General features: G+C 43.4%; 2 protein-coding genes across 7 annotated transcripts in view; one reads left to right on the plus strand and one right to left on the minus strand.

Moving 5' to 3' along the window:
* Nucleotides 1-203: 203 nt before the first annotated feature.
* On the plus strand, nt 204-4,124 carry rabl2 (RAB, member of RAS oncogene family-like 2). Its single transcript, XM_070971332.1, has 8 exons — nt 204-913; nt 1,043-1,072; nt 1,254-1,333; nt 1,449-1,528; nt 1,620-1,731; nt 1,918-2,015; nt 3,086-3,169; nt 3,493-4,124. The coding sequence occupies exons 1-8, from the start codon at nt 807-809 to the stop codon at nt 3,571-3,573; spliced, it is 672 nt and encodes a 223-aa protein (XP_070827433.1). The 5' UTR covers nt 204-806; the 3' UTR covers nt 3,574-4,124.
* A 429-nt stretch (nt 4,125-4,553) lies between these two features.
* Nucleotides 4,554-23,254, minus strand: part of shank3a (SH3 and multiple ankyrin repeat domains 3a) — a 149,720-nt gene continuing 131,019 nt past the window's right edge. For 5 of the 6 annotated variants that reach the window (XM_070971326.1, XM_070971327.1, XM_070971328.1 and 2 more), the window contains 7 exons: nt 19,775-19,855; nt 19,573-19,596; nt 19,062-19,189; nt 18,705-18,810; nt 17,455-17,981; nt 14,696-16,797; nt 4,554-9,515 (listed from right to left, as the gene is read on the minus strand). In XM_070971326.1, coding sequence (XP_070827427.1) covers nt 8,945-9,515; nt 14,696-16,797; nt 17,455-17,981; nt 18,705-18,810; nt 19,062-19,189; nt 19,573-19,596; nt 19,775-19,855 — 3,539 coding nt within the window. In that variant the 3' untranslated portion in view covers nt 4,554-8,944. Of the gene's footprint in view, nt 9,516-13,486; nt 13,952-14,695; nt 16,798-17,454; nt 17,982-18,704; nt 18,811-19,061; nt 19,190-19,572; nt 19,597-19,774; nt 19,856-23,254 lie in introns of those variants that run through there. The other variant, XM_070971329.1, reaches the window with a different exon arrangement.

Below are 23,254 nucleotides of genomic sequence, written 5' to 3' on the forward strand. Positions count from 1 at the left end.
AATTCACAGAAAAGTGTTTCACTTTGACATAAATATCTTTATTCTGTTCACGAATGTCCACAAAATCCTAATTACGTTAGTTTCAGTTATTCCATTAAATAAATAGTAACGGGGATAAATAAATAAAAAAAAAGCCTGGAAAGAACGCTTCTTCAATTTTACTTGCGCATTTTTGACAGGCACCTGTAAGGACAGCAAGACCCATGACGAAGTGGTCCTTCGGGCGTCCCCGTTGCATGGAAACGACAACCGTCGGAGGCATAATACAGCGCTACAAACTTTAATATCTGGATACCTACACGAGTGAAGGAAATAAAGCAACTTTTCTTTGTGTAGAACAAAAATGTTATACGCAATGTAATAAGCTATATTGGGATCAGTAGCCTTGGTTAACAAACGCTATCGACGCTAATTCAGTTAGCAGCGCTGGCCGACTGTTAACTAGCAGTCGTTACCTCGTTTAGATGCATAGACACAAGACACAAGAGACTTTAAAAAGACAAATGTAATCAATGACTACCTTTGTACCACTCTCGGTTTCAGCTAGCATCAGTTTTGTTGATGTGAGGACCGATGAACGAAGTGAAATGGACGACATAAAGCTGAGCCACGCGATGTTAACCTCAGCTAACCGATGGCAAGCTAGTTAACACTGTTCTCGTTGTGAGTAGCCGTCGGATGCTAGCTCCCATAGGAGCTTAGATCATTTATTTCAGGTATTTATACATCCGGCTAGGCTAGCACTGGCAAATACAAACATCCCAGTCAAAGCGATAGAAAGTAGAAAAAAAGAAAAGAAAAGGAAGATGGCTAGCGACGTCAGCAGCATCCCTGAGCTGGACCAAAAGAAGTATGATGCGGATGAAGAAGTAAAGATCATCTGTTTGGGAGACAGCGCAGTTGGCAAGTCAAAGTGAGTATTAGCTGCAGTAAGCTCCTTGTAACTACGTTGTGTTTCATCACATTTTGTGACTTTGCTCAGTAGATTGTCCATTCTTCTGTATAACATTACGTTGTTGTTGGCTTTCTCTCTCTCCCATAGGCTGATGGAGAGGTTTCTCATGGACGAATAGTATCCTTTAACAGTTATAGAAATGTTTAGTGAAACATGTGTGTCAGTCATTTTTCCAAGTCATGTCATATCAACCTACCATTGCCACCATTGAGCGCACAGGAGCATGCTGTTTGAGGTCATGCTGGCATGCCTCCAACAAAGCAGCTCGAGAGGTTAAGATCCTTAACTCTTTCTGCAGTCGTCCCCAGCAGCTGTCAACCTATGCTTTGACTCTCTACAAACACACAGCTACTGTGGGAAACAAGAAAGTCGCAGTTGGTATGTATTGTGCAGTTACCTTTGTTGTGCTCTCAGTGACTGCAGGAAATGATTTTACTCAGTTGAGAATCGTCTGTAAATCTTAAATCAGTGGGGATCTTTTTTTGACACATAGATTTCTGGGACACTGCTGGTCAGGAGAGATTTCAGAGCATGCATCCGTCATACTACCACAAAGCACATGCATGCATCATGGTAAGACACACTGTGGGATTCAAGGCAAATACCTTTCAGCAACAATTAAAGAAGGCTGAACTCCTTTGTGAACTTCTCTTCTTTCTCTTAGGTGTTTGACGTTCAAAGGAAGATCACATATAAGAATCTGGCTAACTGGTATAAGGAGCTGAGAGAGTACAGACCAGAGATACCCTGTTGTGTGGTTGCCAATAAAATTGATGGTGAGTCTAGCTCTGACACTGCACACATAACAATGAGTATTCAGTTGTATTAAAAGTGAATATTACGTCAGAAGAAGTAAACATGTTTTGTTTTTGTTTTTTTAGTTTGCACTTGTTGGCTACTTGCTTGATCCATTTGTTTCATTGTTTGACCAACAAACCTGATTGTTTTTTTCATGTCTGCAGCTGATTTGAAGGTGACACAGAGAAGCTTTAACTTTGGGAAGAAGCAAGGACTCCCATTTTACTTCGTGTCAGCGGCTGATGGGACTAATGTAGTTAAGGTTTGAAGACTGTTTTTTTTTTTTTAAGTATCCTGCAATATTAAAGCTGGAGCTGGTAACGTTGGAGAAACCAGAAAGACGAAGATAGATTTGGAAAGTACACAACAGAAAAATCCCGTCCCCTCTCATCATGCCTCCCTAAAAACACATGAAGGTGCACTGTATACTCATTAGAGAGTGCTGGGAGGAAGAGAAGGTTCTTTTAATAAATGCATAAACAAACAATTTAACTGCCGTACTCATATCAGTGCAAGCAAAATAGCTGTCACAAACGCACCCTTCAGTCTTTGAGGCTGAATCGGCTCCGTCTGCCTGGCAGTAAGCGCTCGCTGCTGTGGGCGTGTGCTTTGTGCTGCTCTGTTCGCTGCTGAATGAGTCTGCAGGCTCAGGGGGTGTTTGCTGGAGCGCAGTGCAGCGCTGTCATCGCTAGCAGTAACAGTATTATGTCTCATTCACGTTTAAAAAAACACCTGATTGTAATGAATGTAAACAATGAACATGGCTATTGTTAGTACTCGCTCCTGTCAAGCTCGCATTGAGAAACTTTGGCTGCACTTTCTCAGTCATTCTTGTGTGACTGACTCGCTGTAGCTTTAGCACTATATCTGCTTAGCTTTGTGAGAGACTCCGGTCACGCATGAGCAGAGTGTGAGCAGATAGGCATGTAGGCCATTTCATTACGCCTGAATGAAATGATTGGATGAGCTTATTACAGGCTTGCAACAGCCACATATACTGAGTTTAGTCTTTTTCATTGTCAGAGCAATTTGATTTATTGATTGCTATCAGGATGTATAGTGAATTTCATTCATACATTACCAACCCTAGCTTTAATGCCTGTGATCCTGAAGTGCATTTCTTCACGCATTTCAAAGTAATTTCTAGTTTTATAGTTAACTGTATGTAATTTTTATGGTCATTCTCAACATTAAGTTACAACAGGATTAATGATGCTCCGTTTATAAGACAAAGCATCAAATGAATTCAGCCTGTAGTTCAGTATGATCTCACAAATTGTCCGGATGAATGCTCCTGTGTGTTGATAGTTCTGACTGAAACTGTCACAACAGATGTTCAGAGAGATGATCAAGAGAGCGGTGGACTACAAGCAAAACCCCAGTGACTTCATGGATGAAGTGATGCAAGAATTAGAGGTACACCTCTCTGAATATTAAAGCACAGTGATCGCTGATGTAGTTTCATGCAGCCCTGGCTAAAGGACGTTTGCTGCGAGGAATAAAAAAAATGCTTTATGCTCTAAGGAGCTCCACAGTTGGTTTATAATCTGCCATTGTTGTTTTAATAGAAATGTTTCACTTACTCTAAATCTGCATTATCTGAACTAGCTTATTCATTCATTATTACATTTTTTATTCATATGGAACATTTTTGAATTTATTTCCTTTGTTTGCTGCTGAAATGAGTTTTGGACCGAAGGATGTTTCTCTTGATTACATTTGTTGCACTTTTCTTATAGAACTTTGACCTGGAGAAGAAGGAAGATAATTCAGAAGCAGACGAGGATGGATTGAAAGCAGAAAGTCCCGAGTCAGTCTGATAGATGTTTACAGATCCTCCAAACCCTCTTATCGTCTCATGGATAATTTATCCTCCTCTGGGGCTGATGCTGTGAATAGATAATGTTTTTAGTCTCTGTGATGGACACCATCAACAGGCACATTGTTTGTCCTTACGTCATTTTGGTGGCCTGCTTTGTGACTGTACGGCTGGAGTTTGGTAGACATTCTTTTAGTCAGGTTTTCAGTCACTGCCCTCCATCTGTCCGGTGACATTGGCAGGGAAATAAACCTGCTGGAATAATTAGGAATTGTGTTGTTTACCAGGTTCACTTGATTTAGCATTGTCATTCATACTTTGTCTAACCATGTCTACTATAATAATAGTAGAAAATCGTACAACGAGTCTGAATGTTTGCTTATTTTGTGTCAGAAGAATGTGAAACAGAACAAAGGGAACGTGTGATTATGAACTGCATTTGCTGCTGTTCTCGATGTTTGTAGTGTTGTGTGCAGTGCCAGCGGGGAGCTGCTTCTGTTGGCGTCTTTTGTTGCATTCATTTAATGATGGAAAATGAAGATTTGATGTACCATGTTGTGTTATTGTGTCTTTCGGACTTGGTGTGATCCTGTGGTATGCCTAAGAGCTCGGAGTAGTCAGCCTCAGCATGTGAGATGCAACGGCCAGTCGTGTGAGTAGACATGAGCTGAACTGAACTCGTGAAACGCTCAGCCAGCTGTGTCCTTCATGAGGATTTGAGGTGCTTGTGTGTACATTCATTTATTCATATTAGCAGGAATGCTGGATGAATTTTAAACCTGTTTTCTGGCAGATGGTGACGCTCAATTTAACACACCAATTATTTCTGGATGATGATGATGATGATGATGGACACAGGGGCCATGCATGCGTATATTCTATTTCTACTTGTTTTGTGTGGCATTAACTCACAATAACTCACAATGGAACATGGTTTTACTGCTGAGACACTGAATTAGCAGAAACAAGACTTTGATGCAGTTCATGTTTTAATTATAAATTTATTACATAATATAACAAACATATATCTCTGTGGTGGAGATATCCTGGGCAACATCTCAGATCTTGCCTCAACCTTCACTATCGCCCTTACTCTGTGTGAACAATGCTAGGTAGCTTCCGGTTAACTTTTATTTCGACTTGGGCTTTCATGGATTAAATGGAGGGGGTTTCTTATGCTGCAAGTGTCCAGAAGTTGCAGGGAGAAAAGTCGTAGATGATTTGCCTGCTCATTGGATGCTGAGAAGGGGAAGTTCACCTATGAGACAAGGCTGAGGCGTTGCAGTGATACATCCACCATTCTAAACTTCACAGTGCAAACAAGGAGAAAACCAACAATGAAAGAAAAACCCTTAGATGATAAGATCACTGGTTCCAGTGGGTGACCAGAGCCCAGTGGGTTTTTAAAAAGGTTACACTGCTCCCCCTACACTATGTAGATTGTGCTTTGTTGATTAGAAAATAAGACAAAGATAACCCTTCACTTAACTTATTTGACCTAATGATGTGTAAGTCTGTTACACATTGCTTTGTAGCATCATTTTGCATTTGTATTTGTGGTAAACTTACACAACCATCTGGACCAGGTATTCACTACAGCATTGTTTCTTCTAACCAGGCCAGCCTGTGTGAGACTATACACGTTCACCTCTAAAGTGTTTGTGTTTGTATTTATATGGGAACAGTAGGCCAAGCTGCATAATAACTTTCATCACAGTAAAATCAAGCAATTGTGATACTTTGTCTCAAAATTTAAATAGAAATGTTAATGCAAAGCTCACAGGTAGATATACACAGGCTATAATATATACATATAAATACATATCTATATATATATAGCCTGCTTCTTCACAAAATAATAACAATGACTGCATTTCCACCTGTAGGAAATGCAGAAGGATCTAACAAATGTCTGTAGTTCTCAAGATTTCCAGGAGATGGCACCATATTATTGAGTCTAACAGCTCAAGAATGCTGTAACTAAGATAGTCCTAAAGCAAAGACAAATATACAGTTAAAAGTTAAGTTATTTTTTGGCACATTTTTCCTTTGTGTTGTTTGTTCCTCACTGGATCACCTCATATAGCATATCCAAAACTCAGAAACTGAAGGTCTGAAAAAGGAAAAAGGAGTGCTGCAAGACAGAGTGGAGCATAAGGAGCGCAAATGCCATCTGGGAATGGGTGTACGAAGCAGTGACACTGCATAAGCTGTACCTACACAGTTACAAGGTGAGTTGTAGTTGTCTTGCTACATAAAATGTGACAATGTTTTTGTTCGAGTCGCTGTGGTAACGTGTCCTTGTCTGTCTCTCCCTCTTGGGCAGAGCAGTCCACTTTTTGAAGACGTCACTCGGTACAAAACAAGAATGCAGAGCAATGATCTGGAATAGATGATGAATGTATGTGTGCATTTTTCTCTTTGTGTGTGTCTGTATTTTGTGTGTGTGTGAGTGTATGTGTGTGCGTGTGTGTGAGTGTGACACAGCCACTGCCGGGAATCTCTGATGGTAATACAGTAAGGCTATAGTGGACTAACTCCAAGGATGTAAACCCTAACAATCAACCACACACTCTCACTGTCACGTGTATTCTCATCGTCTCTCTCTCAAACAAATACACACAAAAAATGCAAACAAACACACAGTCACGCACACACACGCACGCACGCATGCACACGCAGTGGAGAGGAACGACCACACAGAGATTCAGGGAATCCAGATGCACACATGCGCTTGGACGTTGGGTGGCTTTTATGTTAGCACCTTGTCACCTTGTTTTGTGCAAATCATCCCCTAGTTCATAGTTCAGAGTTCAAAAGTTCAAGAGTTCATAGAAAGAATAAAATCTGCTCACCTTTTTCACAGGTGGTTAACTATGCATATATGCCAAACATTCATATATAGATCTATATACTTTTTGTTTTTCAAAAATTTATATGAAATCTATCATATATACATTGCTTGTGATTTTAAAAAAAAGCAAATATTTGTAGTTTGTTCATTTTTACAAGAGTAAGTAAGTAAGTACGTTTAGAATGGACAGGATATTTGTTTTTTCTTTTCTGTCTTTTTTTTTCTGTCACTCCAAAATTGAAATGAGTGAAAGATTTAAGTATCATGTTCCACACGCTACAAAACCTACCCACAGTGTCCGAGGGTAACAAATCAACAAAGAAAAGAAAAAAGGAAAAGAGAGTAGAACGCAAAAAGTCCAAATGAGTCTGAGGACGCACTGTAACACTGGAGTCAGAAGTAAAATAATCAGTGAGGTCACAGTGAGGCAGTGAGTGCTATTCCTACAACCAAGACAACGTTATCTTCACCACCCGCTTTTACAAACTGTCAGCAAGAAAGAAAAAAGAAAAAAGATGCTCACAACTTCGGGCCAAGGGAAACTGCCTTGGCGCGCTGACTGGATGCTGCTGATGCACAGAGGTCTTCAGCGGTAATGACATTACCTGGACGTCTGTTGGAGAAAAGCTATGGATAAAATGCTTTGTTTGTTGCGTGAATAAAACTCACTGTTTCTCACTGCCAGCAGAAGCTACTCATGAGTACAATTGCAGATTTTGTGTTATTAAAGGAAAATTCAGTCGCTTTTTTAACAACCTGGGTCTTGTGTTTAGAGTTCTGGCTGCCACCGTTTCTGATAATATTTTACTCACTAAGTAAACCATAGAGATAGAGGGAGGCAGCAATGTTGCAAGACACAGCCAGGTTGTAAAATACTGAATTTTCTTTAAGACCGTACAGAGGTTTTCCCATCCCCACAGCCTGTTAAACTACGCACATTTGCTGCAGTGGCATTTCAGAAGGGCACATGCTTTATATCTAGCTCATTTAAGCCCTTGTATGACAGGTTTTTGTTGGTTACACTCCATGTAAAGGCCTGGTCTGAGAAGCATCATCAGGGGTGACAGGGATGGAAATTTTAAAAGCCCTCTAGCTTTTTTTTCCAGACTGTTAAACTGTCCTCACAGGTAGGAATTTGAATAAAAAGCATCAAAACAACAGCCAACAACCTCTCCATGCTAGTGCCCCAAACTTCCATCCCTGAGTGATTAACAGGCAAAAGATGAAGAGCCCCTTTCCAATGAGCGGTCTCATTACGTGGTCCTTACTGTTTGTTGTTGTGGATGAAGCAGAATGAGAACCACGTGAGAGAGATCTGTAGCTGAAGCAGTAGGGATGGGTGTCAACTGGGGTCTCAGCCTCACATTATGGGATGCCCTTTAGTATGAAGGAAGACCGTAAGAAAATAAAAACAAACAACAAACTCTCCGTCCAAGACATGATGCAACTCGTCATGCTACGGTTCAAGAAAGGGTGACCATAAGCAAAGTTGTATACCTAAAAAAAAAACAAAAAAAAAACAAAAAAAAAAAAGGAAAAAACCCATATACTGTAGTAAACTACTGGTGGAATAAATTTAAAGATTTCTCTCTGCTTTCTATCTAAAAACCAAAAACAGGCGCAGATAAATGTATTATATTTCCTCTTTGCAACATTGTCTTTTCTTCTGAAAGCTATATTTAGATACATATATGTCATATTATATAATACCTATATATAATACTCCCTTTGGAAAACCAAAAAATTGATTATGAAAAAAGCCACGAGTGTTGGTTAAACATTCTCCAAATATAATAGATAGCACAGTCTGGGTACCAAGGCGGAGGGGTTTTCTCCTGTGGTTTACTTTGTGGAGCTCCACCTCTGGGCTCTAAAGTCTTCGGTTTAAAAACAACAGCAGGTATAGAGAAGACACACCTTTTCAGAGCTGTGTCAGCACTATGTCCGTAGTCCTGTGTTCATCATTGTTGATCTCTGTATAAATATTTTGAAAGGCAACTGAGCTCTCTGTTTGGAAAGGAAATTCTTCCTCCTCCTCCTTTACTCAAACTGCAAAAGGCTTTCAGAGGCCTAATAGATGGAGGGATAGAGGTAGAGAGGAGAGGAGGGAATAGTGAGAGGGATAGTGTGGGTGTTACTAAGGGAACAACTGAAGCTTTCACAAATCAAATGTTTTAATTGGAGCTCATGCGATTCTCCTCGGCAAAGAAAGACCAGAGCTCATTTTGAGGTCTGATCTAATTGGCTGCAGTCAAGGAGGTGGGCAGACACTAGGGGCCAAGTAGAGGGGGATGAATGTATTGATTCCTCCTCTTCAGTGCAGTGCCAAGTGCAGGGTATTAATGCAGAACGGGGACGTAATGTGTCACGAGGGACCACAGGTAAACATTTGTGATGCAGAACATAAAAGCAGCCAGAGTAAAAGAGGAGCGGTTCCTATCTTTTCTCTTTTATCAAATCTATATTTTGCCCGTTCTTCATCTCTCCAACCATCTGTTGCTGTGTCTCAGGGCAGGGGTCAGCTCTCTAGCAGCAGTTTTAGTGCTCGTTCAATGTTCATACGGTGGCCAACTCGTGTCACTCCCAGCTCTGCAAAGTCATCCTTGGTTAGAGCCGGGAGGTGAGAGCCTTCGATTTCATGTTCCTGAAACCCTGCTCGGTGCTCCCCCAGATTGATGCTCTCCAGCCAGTCTCCGACGTCGTACTTATTCCAGAGGTGGAGGGGTTTCTGGTGGAAGGGCCGTAGGGCTAAAAGCGGTGACCCCAGCCCAGGGGAATGGGAAGGTGACGGGGACGGGGAGCGGGAGCGGGAACGGGCGCTGGAGCTCCTCATTACAAAGCGGACCTCTTTAGGCTCCTGGGGAAGGCTGAGGCTGGAGGATTTGAGGATGGTTTGTGGCGGTGTAGTCGGTGAGGTCGGTAGGCCGAAGCTTGAGAAACGTCCAAGTGGGTCGCCCCGATCAGGTGAGCCTGAGCCTGGGCTTTGGGTGCGTCGGGTGACGGGGTAACGGCTGCCAGGGCGAATGGTGAACGTGGTGCCATAACTTCTCTGAGAAATGGTGTGGAGCTCGCCTAGGCTGCTGAAAAGTCTGGTGGAGACAGAGAGAGACAGGGTTTTAGGAATGTCAAGGGAGGAAGATGAAGGTGAACAAAGTGAAAATAAAGAAGAAGAAAAGGAGACCAAGCTTTGGGTTATACAGTACGTATAAGCCGCTGTAAGTTCTCGTATAGCTACAGTTAGTGTAGGCTAGAGGTTAATGACTGTTAGACAACAAGCTCGTCTCACATCACAGCAACATCGAAGTGGCAAGCTGCACTCATTGCTTACGAGTTTCTGAGATTATTTACAGCTTTGGAAAAAAGTATTTTTACGGCTCAGCCATGAGACATCGTATAGGATTTGAGAATAAGACTATTTTTACTCATCTGACACTCAGTCCATCTGACCATTACTGAAAAGTCTCTCTCTTCTAATGAATTCAGTCAAAAGCTACTTCCTGTTAAGGCATACTCTACACTTCAACTGACTCACAAACAGCAAAAGGCTAACAATTAGATTAGAATCACAGCATCAAACAGACTTAGTGTTTTACATTGAAACAGCACTAACCTGAAAGCACTGACTTCTTATTTTAATATGTGACAGTACAAACATGCACACACATTTCCCTACATGTATACACAGTCAGCGGACCTGCAGTCAGAGTAGAATTTCAGATTCGGTTTTCATCTTTGCTATCAAATTTGCTTTTTTACAACGAATTACAGCATATAAACCAAAGGTGACATTTATCAGGCCTTTAAACTGCTGTTAAAGGTCACATGGGGGTATACAAAACATATCAAATGAATATTTATTTTACCTCTGAAGTGCAGCTAACGCCTAATTCAATGCAGTAAGTCTACCATTGAGGGAATCTCAACCAGCCCAATGTTACCAACAACAGTCATTCCAGTTTCCTTCACGGGTACAAAAACCGCTGCTTCATCTACCTTTTCATACCTGGCCCTCTTAAAAAAATAACAGAAGCATACATTTGTGAATGTCTGTTTAGCCATTAGTATACTACTGATCTAATGAATGAGAGGATGGTCAGAAAGGAAAGGAGGAATGGAGTAAAGATCAAGGTTAACATGAGAGGTCTATCTAGCTTGGTACAAGCAGGGAGAAGCAGAGAAGAGAGGCCTAAATGTGGTCAGAGTTGGTGCAATGGTGTCTGTTTCATTCATGCATGTAAGAGAGTGTCTAATGTACAGGTGTGGCACATGTTTTCCCTCGACTGCATGTTTTGATGTGGGTGAGATTTGGCCTAAAGAGTGTAATGGAAACAAAGGTAGGTTGGCAGCGCACAGGCTGGAAAAATGATCAGACTACAGGGAGCCGACGGATATGAGATGAGCTCCATGCGCACTTACACAGTCGTCCTGCCCTCCTGGGCGCACAGTCAGTTCTAGACCAATCAGATCAGAGCAGCAGGGCGGAGCATGCAAGGTGAGCAGAGAGAGAGCAATGGGAGAGAATGTTAGCATCACTCCATGAGACGCAGCCTGCCAACCAGACATAGTCTGCTTCAGCCAACTCTGCTGTCTTTGACATGCCGTATGTGTGTGTACAGGTGTGTGAGTGTGTGTGTGTGTGTGTGTGTGTGTGTGAGTGACTGTGAGTGCATGTGAGTGCATGTGTGCACATGTGTATTCATGTGTGTGTGTGCATATGATGGTGTTACTGATGTGTGAGCATGACAAAGACAGCAGAGTAGGCTTCTGTACTGGAAGGCCTGACCAGTGGGCTACATGAGAGAGAAATGAGCACACTATTCACATATCAAACACTGCACAAACAAAGAAAAACAAACAAACAAACAAACAAATAAATGAACAAATAAAGGGTGGGCACATGTCCCTTGACTTTTGTTGTTTGCTTTGGCTCTTATTCAGAAATGATTTGGACTAAAAGAACTATTATTCTCATTAGTAAACATTCATTTTATATCTATTGTGCAAGGAAGTATGCAAGTACTTATTCATTTAAATTTTCATTCTAATCAAGAAATACAAATAGCAAATCTTTCTGTTCTGTTTTGGCGTGGTTTAAGAAACCTACAGTGTCCAATAAGCAAGACAGTCAGGGACCATGGCCACCGTCAACACAATCACTGAAAAACAAAACAAAGTTATGCAAATTACACAAACAGAGAAAGAACAGAAAACAAAAGAGCACAACTGAAATAAAACGAGAACCACAGGTTTCTAAACCACCCAAAGCTATGATACACAGCATGGCAACGAAGTGGATACAAGAAAGACAAAATACAGCAGCATGTGTGGTTTCTGACGGGGTTTAAATGGGGCACACAGTGGATGGTGGGTAAGTGATGGAACAACATTACAGTTAAGGGCGCTGGGATGCCTGTGCTACTATATATATATGAAATGCTCCAGCAGATGAGGAGAAACAAATGCAGAGGCAGAGAAAGAGAGAAATAATGGTGTGCATGGTCATGATCATCGCTGTCACAGCCAAGGGCAATCAGCTGTCAGGATGGATATGGCGGAGATGAGGCCCAATCAGGAGTGAGTGTTACATGATATGTTGGATTTGATATCATGGTTCAACTTGTCCATCCAGGTATCATGATGTTGCTGAGGGTACGGATCAATGACTGGTGGCTGAATTTGGCTCAGTGTTGGCAACTTCATATTTCATTTGTTGTCACCCAGGCAATGCGCTGTCTTCAGCAACAGGAATAAATGAGCTTTTCAGCCCAAATTATTTTGATAACAGACAACTATTGCTAATAAGAATGGGACTGCAAATGGGCTTTTACAATACATTAAAGTTTATGCTTACTCAACTCCTGCTTCCAAGATGTCCAGAAGCAACAACAGGAAGTAGCAGCACACTTCTGTTGACACCACTACACTGTCACTCCCATGCAGAGGACAATAGTTATGGTTACACAATTCTTCCAAGTGCTGATTTTAGACAGCATTAAAGGCCAATAACGAGTAGCCCTATGTGAAGCACTTTTGTTTTGGTTCTGTGGAGTCCTTTCTAACGTCTTCTCAATCCTACATCGTGTCTTCAGACCTCTTAATCAGCAGTGAAGTGTGGTAAACATGAAAGATATTTTTTCCACCCTCTGTATCCACAGGAACGGAAATGAAGATGAGAGAAGAAGAAAGAAGAGCAAGGCTACAAAAATCAACTGCACCTGAAGAGTGCCTGCAAACTCCTGAGCTCCTTGAAAGCTACATTCTGACAACTGAACTGATAAATTACTGTACATGAACGACGCTCCTGAACAGCACATTGAAATTAACATCAATTTGTGGCAATTTCATGGCTGAATAAAACTACAATGGACAACAACAACAACAACAACAACAACAACAACAAAAAAGACTGCATTTGTGATTCAAAAGTCAGATGTTAATTTTCGACCTGCCAAGCCAAACACACCTGGACTGAGGCGGGTTATTGATCACCTGAGGAAAAATTCTACGTCAAAATCAAAGAGAGGACGCCACCACTTATTTGACAGTTACTTCATGTGGCACCTTCTGAAAAGGTCAGGACCTTGTCCTGTCATTAGCGTAATGCCAAGATCATGAGCGGATGGTTTTAAACATGACACACCATTATAGTTCAGTCATGTTCAAATACTTCCGAAAATACATCCTTAAATCTTTGAGATTATCGCTGATACTGTCGGATGGGGGACAGTGATAAGAAAGAAACAACTGTTTCTGCTCTTATCAAATTTCTATCAGCGATGGCTGCAAAGAGCTGTGGATATAAGGATGTATTATGTATTATTTGAACAAGGACTCTGGGAGAAGCTCAAGGAAAAGCTGGAAGGGTAGCTACTGGCAGGGTAAGAGGTTTGAACCCAACAGTGAGTGTGTGTGAGATGACAAGAGGCTTCAAGAAGTGCATGCCTCCAAGCCCTGTTACCTTGTTTGCACCAACAGATAACCCACCACACACACACACACACACACACACACACACACACACACACACACACACACACACACACACACACACACACACACACACAAACACAAACACAAACACACACACCTTGTGTAACACTAACTAATTGACTACTACTGTCTACTGCATGTGCTTAACAACACAGATCACTTTACAAGAGGCCAAGGAGTGCAGCTGTAACTATGGAAACAAGGAGCACTTCAGACCCAAGACCCAAACCGATCGATTGTAGTAGCACAGTATATCTTTAAAACCAGTAGTTTTCCTCAAAACATGGCACAATAGCCAAATATTCTATCTTCTCTTTTAAAGAGCTTTAATTTGAAAGAGGGGAATCAGGTGATGCAAACAAGGTAACAAAAAATACTTAAAAGAAAATAAATGAAACAAAATTTCGTAACGGGTTGTTCTCTTTAAATGGGATTAGTTGATAGGGTTGTTAGGACAAGAAGATATATTAAAAAAAGCTCAAGTTTACCCTAGGGGCTATAACCTTAAGGTTTACTCTCTTCGGTGTCCTCACATCTGCAGAAATATAAAGGACTTCATTGTAGTTCCAGGTATGGTGTGAAGAAAAAAAGAAACCCACAGACAGACAAAAAACAGCGCTGTGCTTCAGACAACCCTGGTGTCGCTGTGCCTCTCTTCTATGCTCATGTTGTGACATACTGTATGACCAATACACTACACAACAACACTGTCAGAGAAGCTAATATGAGCAATGCTGGTGACCTCTGATCTCATTATCACTGGCTTAAATATGCATATTTTGAAACATGAGTAAAACCACATCATGCACAGAAGTGAAACGTAAAGCCGCTGTCTTTGACTCAGCCTCATGGTATCCCTCTTCACAAAGGAATGCTATCACATTTCAGACTCTTAGTCATCGTCATTATCAAATATTTTTCCTTTTAAATAATAAGTGAAAGCCTCTGTGTTTTCAGTCTCTCTTTCAGTGGGCTTGTTATTTCAACCAAGAGGGATTATCTACTGTAGACAAAAATATTTAAATAAAGTAATATAAAATAATGATAAACAAGAGAAAAGAATTAAGTTCAGCGTCTGACAAGTATGTCATTTTTAGTGAATTTTAGAGCTGTCTCTGTGAGGACAGGCACTGGAATTGCTTTAGTTTGCTAACTGATGTCTCATATGAGCAAAAGATATGAATGAAACTTGCAATTGTCACTTTTTAATGTAACAATCTGTTCTGTCACTCAGTGTTTAATACAGTTTGGAGAACGTTTAACTCGCTTTTTCTCTTACCTGGCACCTGCCACAGGTGACTTCCTGCCAGGGTCAAGTGATGCTCCCAGTGGTTCCTCTCCCAATGACCTAGTGTCTTTATTTAGCTGCTGTAGTCGGGAACTGAGCTCCCCCATAACAGATGGTTTTGTTCCCTCGTCTGCACCCAGCCCCAGTCCCAGCCCACCAAGATTGCCCAAACTCCCAATACCTAGCCCCACACCTGGTCCACGAGGCTCTACTGGGTCCCCCCATAGCTTGGACCTCCGCTGGAAGAGGTAGCGAGGCTTGGTGGGGGCTAGTCCAGTCACTGAAGCTGAACCACCTGAGGGCAGCCCAACACCCCCAGCTGCTGCAGCAGCCAGGGCAGCAGCCTGTTGCTGTGATAGCAGCTCACTGTCCGAGCTCTGCTTCAGCAGAGGGTCCCTGAAGGTGACGGGTCCTTTACTGCCTCCTATCTGGGACTTGAGTCGGGGCTTAGGAGGCACTGGCGGCTTGTCGAGCACAAAAGTCTGCCCGTCGGCATAGGAGGTGTGCGTGGTGTGTGTGTCGGCAGGCTCGCCGCTTTCTGAGGACAATGTGGACATGCTGGAAACCGTGGAGACGGTGCTGGTGGTCTCGAGATGGTGGTCTCGCTCTCTCTCGCTGGAGCTGCGCGTGTCAGCCTCCTCCACGCCTGAGTCAGCCGCAGAGCCAGACTCGCCCACTGGTGGGGGCTCCAGAGGATCAGAGGGCTTCCCTGAGACAGCTGCTGCACTGGGTGGAGGTGGGGGCTGGGGAGGCTGAGGCTGTGTGGGGGTCACAATTGGGGTTGTTGGGGTTGAGGGAGTGTGGGGTGTTGGTGTTGTAGGGGTGGTGGGAGAGGAAACAGGTTTAGTTGGGGACACTGGCGTCCCCTGTGCCTGTGCGAGCAGCCCATTAGCAAACTCCTCTGGTGGTGGAACAACTCCAATCTTACGTAGCTCCTCTCTTGTTTCCTCATCACTGGAGGACAACATTGCAGGGGGCAGGGTCACTGTGTACGGATCCACATCCTCCTCTGAGCTTCCCTGAGCCAGACTCTTCTCTTGGGCTGGACTGGCAGGACGCTGAGTTTGAGGCTGGACCTGGGGCTGGGAAACTGTGGGACTTGGGGATTTAGCCCGTGGACTTGGAGATTTGCTGAGCTCCGTGGACTTTGGGGTAGGTGCCTGCTCAAGTTCTGAACCCACCCCAACAGCTTGGCCATTACTGGTAGCATGGACCATGATTAGCCCTGCTGTCTTCTGCTGCGAGGTATCCATAATACTGATCAACATACTTTTTTTATCCTCTAGTCTCTTCTCCTCCTTCCTTTCCTCTACTCTGGCCTCCATCTCCTGCCGGAAGGATACAGGTGACGGTGATGTGGCCCACTGTGGTTTGGTGGGCTGCGGAACTAAAACTGATGCCAGGGAGGATCCAACCCCATGCCCTGCTGCCTTGGCGCTTTTAGGTGAGAAAGGGGGAGTTGTGGATGCCCCTTCCCCATGTGGAGACTCTTTGGTCTGAGGGTCAATGAATATTACGCCCTGGCCTACTCGCTCCTGTTTAGTCCTAGGCTCTGGGCTGCTAGTTGGGGACTGGCTCTGGGAGGTCAGTGCCCTCTCCCTTGCGGCCAGCGCAAGAGCCAGTGGAGAGTTAGGGTCCAGGGGCTTTCCTGTGAGTGGATGGATAAAGGTGGTCCCACTGGGTGAGGGGCTCAGGGCCAAGGCAGGGGGAGGCAGCTGTCCCAGCTCTCGGGTGAGCATCCGTTCATCGATGGAGTGAGACTGAGTCAAAGAGGGGGCGTCAGAGCTGGTGGTGGACGCCCCCTCCATGGTCCCAACAGAAAGGAAGACAGTGGATTTCCTCCGTTCTTCTAGGCGACGCTCACGGTCTTTCACTGCTCCAGCAATTGCGGCAGCGAAGGGGCCCTTACCCTGAAACATCATGTCTCCCTGGGCACGCATACGCTCTCGCTCAGCCATCAGCTGCTGCTGGTAGTAGTCTGCACGGCTGGTGTGTGTGTGCCCATGGGTATGTGGGTGTCGTCCTGAGGGTGAGCTCTCTCGGGAGTGGGCAGCAGCTAAAGCTAAACTAGCTTTTTCTTGTGCATCTTCCACCTGCAGCAAGACAAAAAGAAATTAACCAAACATGACAAAGTCAACAACAATCACCTGAAATGCAATAATAATAGTTGTCAGTCAGGGACAAGAAGTGAAGAAGGTGGACTTGTACAAGTACCTTGGGGTACAAATCAATAAAAAAAACTTGACTCACAACACTGAAGCGCTCCTCTTCCTGAGGAGACTCAGGATACAAAATTGATTTGTCTTGACTTTGTTGAGCTTTGTTGTTCTTGTTCTACTGTATGTCTGTTAGTGTCTAAGTTCATTGAGAGAAACAAGAAACAGAGCCAGATTTCTTGTATGTGTTCACATGCTTGGTCATTAAAGCTGATTCTGATAGAACATTAAGTTGTAGCCATGACAGTAGGCAGTGCTTCAAATGTGGACGCTGCTGCAAAGAGGCTGCAAATTCTAAAATGTGGACGCTTCACAAAATGGCAGCACAGAGGATCTATACAATGAGCACAGTTTCAAAGTGAGCACCCAAAATTAGTGTCACCAATTCAAAGTGAATTTGACCTTTTGGATATAAAATGTCATCAATTCATAATTTCATCCCATGAGACATTTGGGTGAAATTTTGTCATAATATTCTTTAGTTATGAGCAAAACTGTTACCAGCAAGGAGACCATTTTCGACATGCAACCTACCTGTAGTTGTTTCACCAGAGGACTTTTCTTCCTCTGGGGCTTGGTGGGTGTGTATAGTCCAATGCTAAATTGACCCACATTAGCATAAGGGTTGTCGATAACCCGACCCTTCCTTTTGATTCGCTCAGGTGGAGTAGCAGCAGAGGGACGGGGAATTTCTGTGGGTTCTACAGGTAGATGGGAAGAGTCCTGGAGGATGATCATGGAGCGGGCTTTCTTCTGTCTCTCGATGTGTGTGGCCTGCCGCTGAGCGGCCTCATAAGGCAGGTCCAAGGAGGAGGGCTTGAAGCTGGAGCGACCTGCAGGCTCATGGCCCTGACTCTGGGTCCTAGATGGGGGAGGGGGAGGGCAGAAGGCTGGGGGAGGACCAGTGTCTAGGTAGTAGGGGGGAGGAGGAGGTGCCATTTGTGGAGGTGGAGGGATGGGATGGGGCTGTGAGTGGTCTCGGAGGCTGTCTGTCATGGAGGAACTGCGGGGAAATCTGTGCTCGCCTGCCAGGGCAGATAGCCGATCTTCCTCAGTGGCACCTGATGAGGGAGAGGAGAGAGAAAAGAGCACAAATCATCTGGTGACAGGGAGTAAGCTCATGTAAAAGGACCATTTCATACCAACCTAGCAGGTCCTCAGCTGCTTCATGAATAATACACGGTAATGCATCCATCTGTTATTCTGTTAACTCAGACAGTTAATGATGTATCAGGTGTCTCAAGTGCAGCTATACAATATTTTAACGAAGCATCGAACAAACTATTTTTAACTTATTTAACGATTTATTCAACATCCATTTAATTAGTGTGTTTGAAAACAGGAAAAATATTTAATAATACAGAGTATTAATAATGCATGTGTATATCTACTTTTGAAATAGTCTGTGCTTGAACATCTGCTCTGCAAATCTGCTTCTGTGAAAATCTAATAAGCACATTTGCACATTTTGGATGTGTAATACAATGTAAGTGTGCATCTGCAACCATGTCACTGCTGACATTTGCTAATCTGCCAAGGTTTGAAAAGGGAAATTATTTCTTGTCAACAGGAGTTTTAAATTTGTTTGATGAGTTTCAGTCACTGTATTTTCTCTTTCTTGCACTGCTGTCTAGATGCTATTCTTTGTGAGTGTTAGTTATGAAATAAATAATGAAGCTCCCTTATTTCATATCCTCTGCATTTCAGTATATTACCTATAAGCATGCTGCACATAAGATACACAATCATTCACCCGATTGGTACAGGATGGGTGGTTGTTTTACCAAAAGACTTGGTCCTGGACATCCCCTTTGGTAGTGGTATGTGACCTCTCTCAATGCCTGGATGAAGACCTCCATGTAGAGTCATCCCTTGCCTCTCAAACAGTGACTGCAGGACAACAAAACCAAAAGAAGTTTTAATGCCTTTTACGCTTCAGTAAAACTCCTAAAAAAATCAGTACACAGAATACCAAGAACAAAGATGCGCAAAGCAGTGCATGTGTGCACTGTTGTGCAGTGTTGTGCAGTGCTGTGTAGCCCAGGTGTTTCTCAGTATGTTCTGTGTCAGATTGAGTTTGAATGTACGCCAACATGGTGGCATATGCTGTCTGCCAGTGTGCTGTGTGTAGGTGCACTCACACTGATCTCTGCTGGTGTTATTCTCCTGCTGGTGGGCCGTTGTTTGACAGTGGCTGCTCTGTAATCTGCCTCCGAGGGCTGAGAACGCAACATAGACTCCTGGGATGCCAACATCTCATCTAGTCTCTCTGTTGAGAGGGAAATGAGCCAGAACTAAATACTGAGACATAAGACCAGGGAAACATTGTATCATCATTTCTGACACTGCTTACACAATAGAGAATACAAACTGTGATTAAAGAGGCATCTTCATAATGTAGCTATGCTCTACAATGTGAGGTCATGCAATATCACTGCACTGTATCTCAATACAACTTTACTGTGTTTCCTTGAGAGTTAAGAGCTGAATAAGACTGAAAGAGATGAAAAAAAAGACAAAAAGTGGAGAGAGTCCACGTAGTTCAAGTGTTCTGCTCTTCTGATCAGAATCAACGCTGCTTAAATTGACACAGCAGTGATAAATCATCTTAATGACGTTCAGAGAGGTGTCAATTTCTTGCCTCAGACTCACCTCCTCTTCTCCTCCGAGCAGAAGCTTGGTGGGAAAAAGATTGCGTCAGCAGAGGAGGGAAAATGACAAGAACAAGCCAACAGAGGTGACTATTCTAAAAGTTAGGAGACACACCAAGTTTTAATGACAAAGGGAAAGCAGAAATGTGACAGAAAAGGAAGAAGAGAGTGTGGAGTTTGCACGCCACTTCTCTGGCACTCACCCAGTTCTTCTAACTCAGCGGTCATGGACTTAGAGCGCAGTGTCAGGGTGGTACTGGGAGCTCTCTTGGGTGGCGGGGGAGCTGTGGAGAAAAGGCATGGTGTTGAGGATGAAGTAGAAGGGGATGAAAATCCTTTGGCTTTGCGGCTCAGAGCCCTCCTGGCATCTCCCAGACGGCCAGTCCATCCTGTCTTCACTGCTTTGATCTGGTTAATTTCAGACGAACTGGATGCCTCACACTTAGGCAGGACCTTGTTCAGGCTACGGGTGGAGCCCATCTTCTTCATATTTTATTCTCTGTTGGTCCGATGGGTTGCAAATTTGTCGGTCAGTCTCCAAAACTTTCAGTGTTTTAGTCTTTGTACTGCAAGAGTTCCTCTCTGTTGAGGAGCCCAGAGGCAGTAAATGTACAGCTCAGTCCTCTTTGTAACACCCCTAGCTCTCTGAATCCTCCCATTACACAGCAAACAACAGAATTTGTCTACCACGATAGGCAGAAGGAGTAAAACGAGTGTGGCATGGAGAGGGAGAAACTCGTCCATCTTACTTTTAATATGCTGGCTGTCTGGAATTTAGCAGGTGTGCATCAGACAGAAATACATAGATACAGTGGCTTACACACACATGCATTTCCTCCCACATGCGGGACATACAGACACACAGACAAAACTCCCTGAGGGAGGACATAATGACATGTGGGCTGACAGATGAAGAGATAACAGTAAACTGAACAGCTAAGGAAAAGAATGCGCTGCAGACTTTATACCCCAAAGCCCATGGGAGCCTCCCAATCCCACTATACACACAAGGCAACTGGGCTGTTATCGTCCCACTCAAAGCAGTAAAACACAACAAGCGTTAGCTCCAAATGGAAACAGCAGAGTTACAGTTTTCAATAAAAGGCTTCAAAGAAGGTAACAACAACCACTGTTTAAATTAACCAAATTAAAAATTATGTGGTCATGTAGTCACATATGTTAAGACAATGTAACAGTGTAATGCCATGCAGTCTGAGACCATAAAGCCACAAACAGGAGCACTGCCTATATGCAAGTTTCCTAACAATGCCTCCACAAAACAACTAGATCAGCTCACTCTGAAATCTGAGATCGACCAGCGAACAATCAATGCACCAATGTAGAAAGCGATAGATCTCTAAATCCCACAGATGCCCCAGTGCCTTACGAGAGCCTAACCATCCTGCTGTCGTCAGCGGCTGCAGATCTAGTTGTACATACGCCATCCTGGGTACAGTCCATATCAAACATCTTCATTTCCTCACCAGTCTGCAGATTCTGGTACAGTAACAGGGAGCAGAGGAGACGGAGGAGGATGTAGACAGAGAGAGGAACAGAGACAGAGTCAGAGGGAGAGAGAGATGCTTTTGCTGTAATGTGATGCTTAATTCAAACATGCAGTGTAGTCACCATGGCAACGGTGGCAGTAGTGAGGCCTCGCATGGTGCAGAGAATGTGTGTTTTGGATGTGTGTTTGCTTGCAAGTCCCTGTTTGTGTGTGTGTGTGTGTGTGTGTGTGTGTGTGTGTGTGTGTTTCTGAGAGAGAGAGAGAGAGAGAGAGAGAGAGAGAGAGAGAGAGAGAGAGAGAGGAGAGAGAGAGAGAGAGAGAGAGAGAGAGAGCATGTGAGAGCATGCATCTGTGCATTTCTGCAAAGGTGCGGCACAAGATGCAGGAAAGTCCCACCGGAGGAGCAGTGCAGCAGGAGAGGGTGTTCAACACAGCTCAGGATGGAAGAGAAAGACACGTAGGCGAAGTTTGAAACAGGAGAGAAGAAGCCCCTTCTCCCCCATCGCTGAAAAAATACACACACTCCATCTTGTCGACTGCTGTTTGTCTGCCCATCTTTTCTTCGATTCACAATAAAGGAATCTTTCCAGGCATTGTCTGTTCACCTCACTCCCACCTCAGCAGCTTAGACACAAGCAGCTATAAGGGCGTTAATGGAGGCATCAAGACAATGACTTGGGAGCACAAAAAGACAAAAATAAATGAAGCACTAAGTTAAAAGACACTCCAAAGAAAGTCAACTGTGAGCACATATTTCTTCATTTAGTTCGAATATATCCGACACAACTCTTATACCTGTCAGTTAAATATGAGGTTACAGCCAGCAGCCATTTATCTTATCTCAGCATAAAGACTAGACACGGGGGAAACAGCTAGCCTGGCTCTGTCCAAAGGGAACAAAATCTGCCTACCAGCACCTCTAAAGATAATTAATTAACATATCTGTCTCTCCCTTTCCAAGGGCATATGTGGCAGACTAGTTCCTGTTTGAAACCAGCTAAGAAACAGCAAATTGTCCTTTTCACCCTTTGTATTTTGTATGGATTAAGCCAACTAAAATTAGCATGTAGGATTTTTAAACCAGCGGAAAACCTGCTAAAGTACGTGTCTTTCCCACAGGCAGCAGACATCACTATCATGCTGGAAAACAGGAAAAGTAGAAATCAGCATGGAGACTAATGATAATGTTACTGTCGTTATTTACATTTTTTATGAGATGATGATTATGGAAACGGACCACAACAAGCTGACAACAGTGTGTGATAGGAAATATTTATGCACTAACGTCCGAAACTTCAATGTGCATCATCATCCCACTGGAGAAGGGGCGGAAATTAGTGTGTCCACGCAGATATCGTGTTTCTATCACTACCGATCAGAGCTGCAGCTGATAAATCCCTGTGACTACGGCAAGATCATCTGGCCCAGGAATGAATGCCAACTGTACCCTTTCTCACTGGAGACAAAAGCCAGATGTTAGTGGGTGTTGGTGGGTTTTTTGACCAGTGTGAATGAGGCTTTAGTGAGTTTTAGAGGTGCTGGTAGGTGGATTTGGTAAATTTTTGATAGAGCCAGCCTCGCTGGTTCCCCTCTGTTTCCAGTCTTTGCGCTAAACTAGGCTACAAGTTACTGACTATGGCTTCAAACACAATGGACCAAAATGAGAAATGTATTGATCTTCTTATCTAACTCCATGCCAGAAAGCGACTCAATGTATTTCCCAAAATGTCAAACCTTTTAATTCAATTATGACGAGTGAGTGAACTCAGTCTGAAGAAGACTGTGACATGTGGTTCAAAGCCCAAAAAAACAAAAACAAACAAAGAAACAAAGAAAGTACTAAAGTGACCTTCAGTTAACATTATGAGAAGAATGATGGCCAATGGGGTCTAGTTTATGAAAAGGAGACAAGCGTAAGGAAGCATAGAAACATAAACAACAACCACAGGGGTGAGAGACAGACAGAGACAGAGATTAAGACAAAGTATGAGGTCCTGAGTGGCAGGATTCAGTGGATACAGTACTGTCCCAATGAAACTAGGTCAAACCCATTTATCACTGTCTCTGTATCTCAATTATCGCAAAGGAGGTACACACACCACTCCACCACACACACACACACACACACACACACACACACACACACACACACACACACACACACACACACACACAC

This window comes from Chaetodon trifascialis, chromosome 10 (assembly GCF_039877785.1).
Source record: "Chaetodon trifascialis isolate fChaTrf1 chromosome 10, fChaTrf1.hap1, whole genome shotgun sequence".
In the NCBI taxonomy this organism is placed as follows: Eukaryota; Metazoa; Chordata; class Actinopteri; order Chaetodontiformes; family Chaetodontidae; genus Chaetodon; species Chaetodon trifascialis.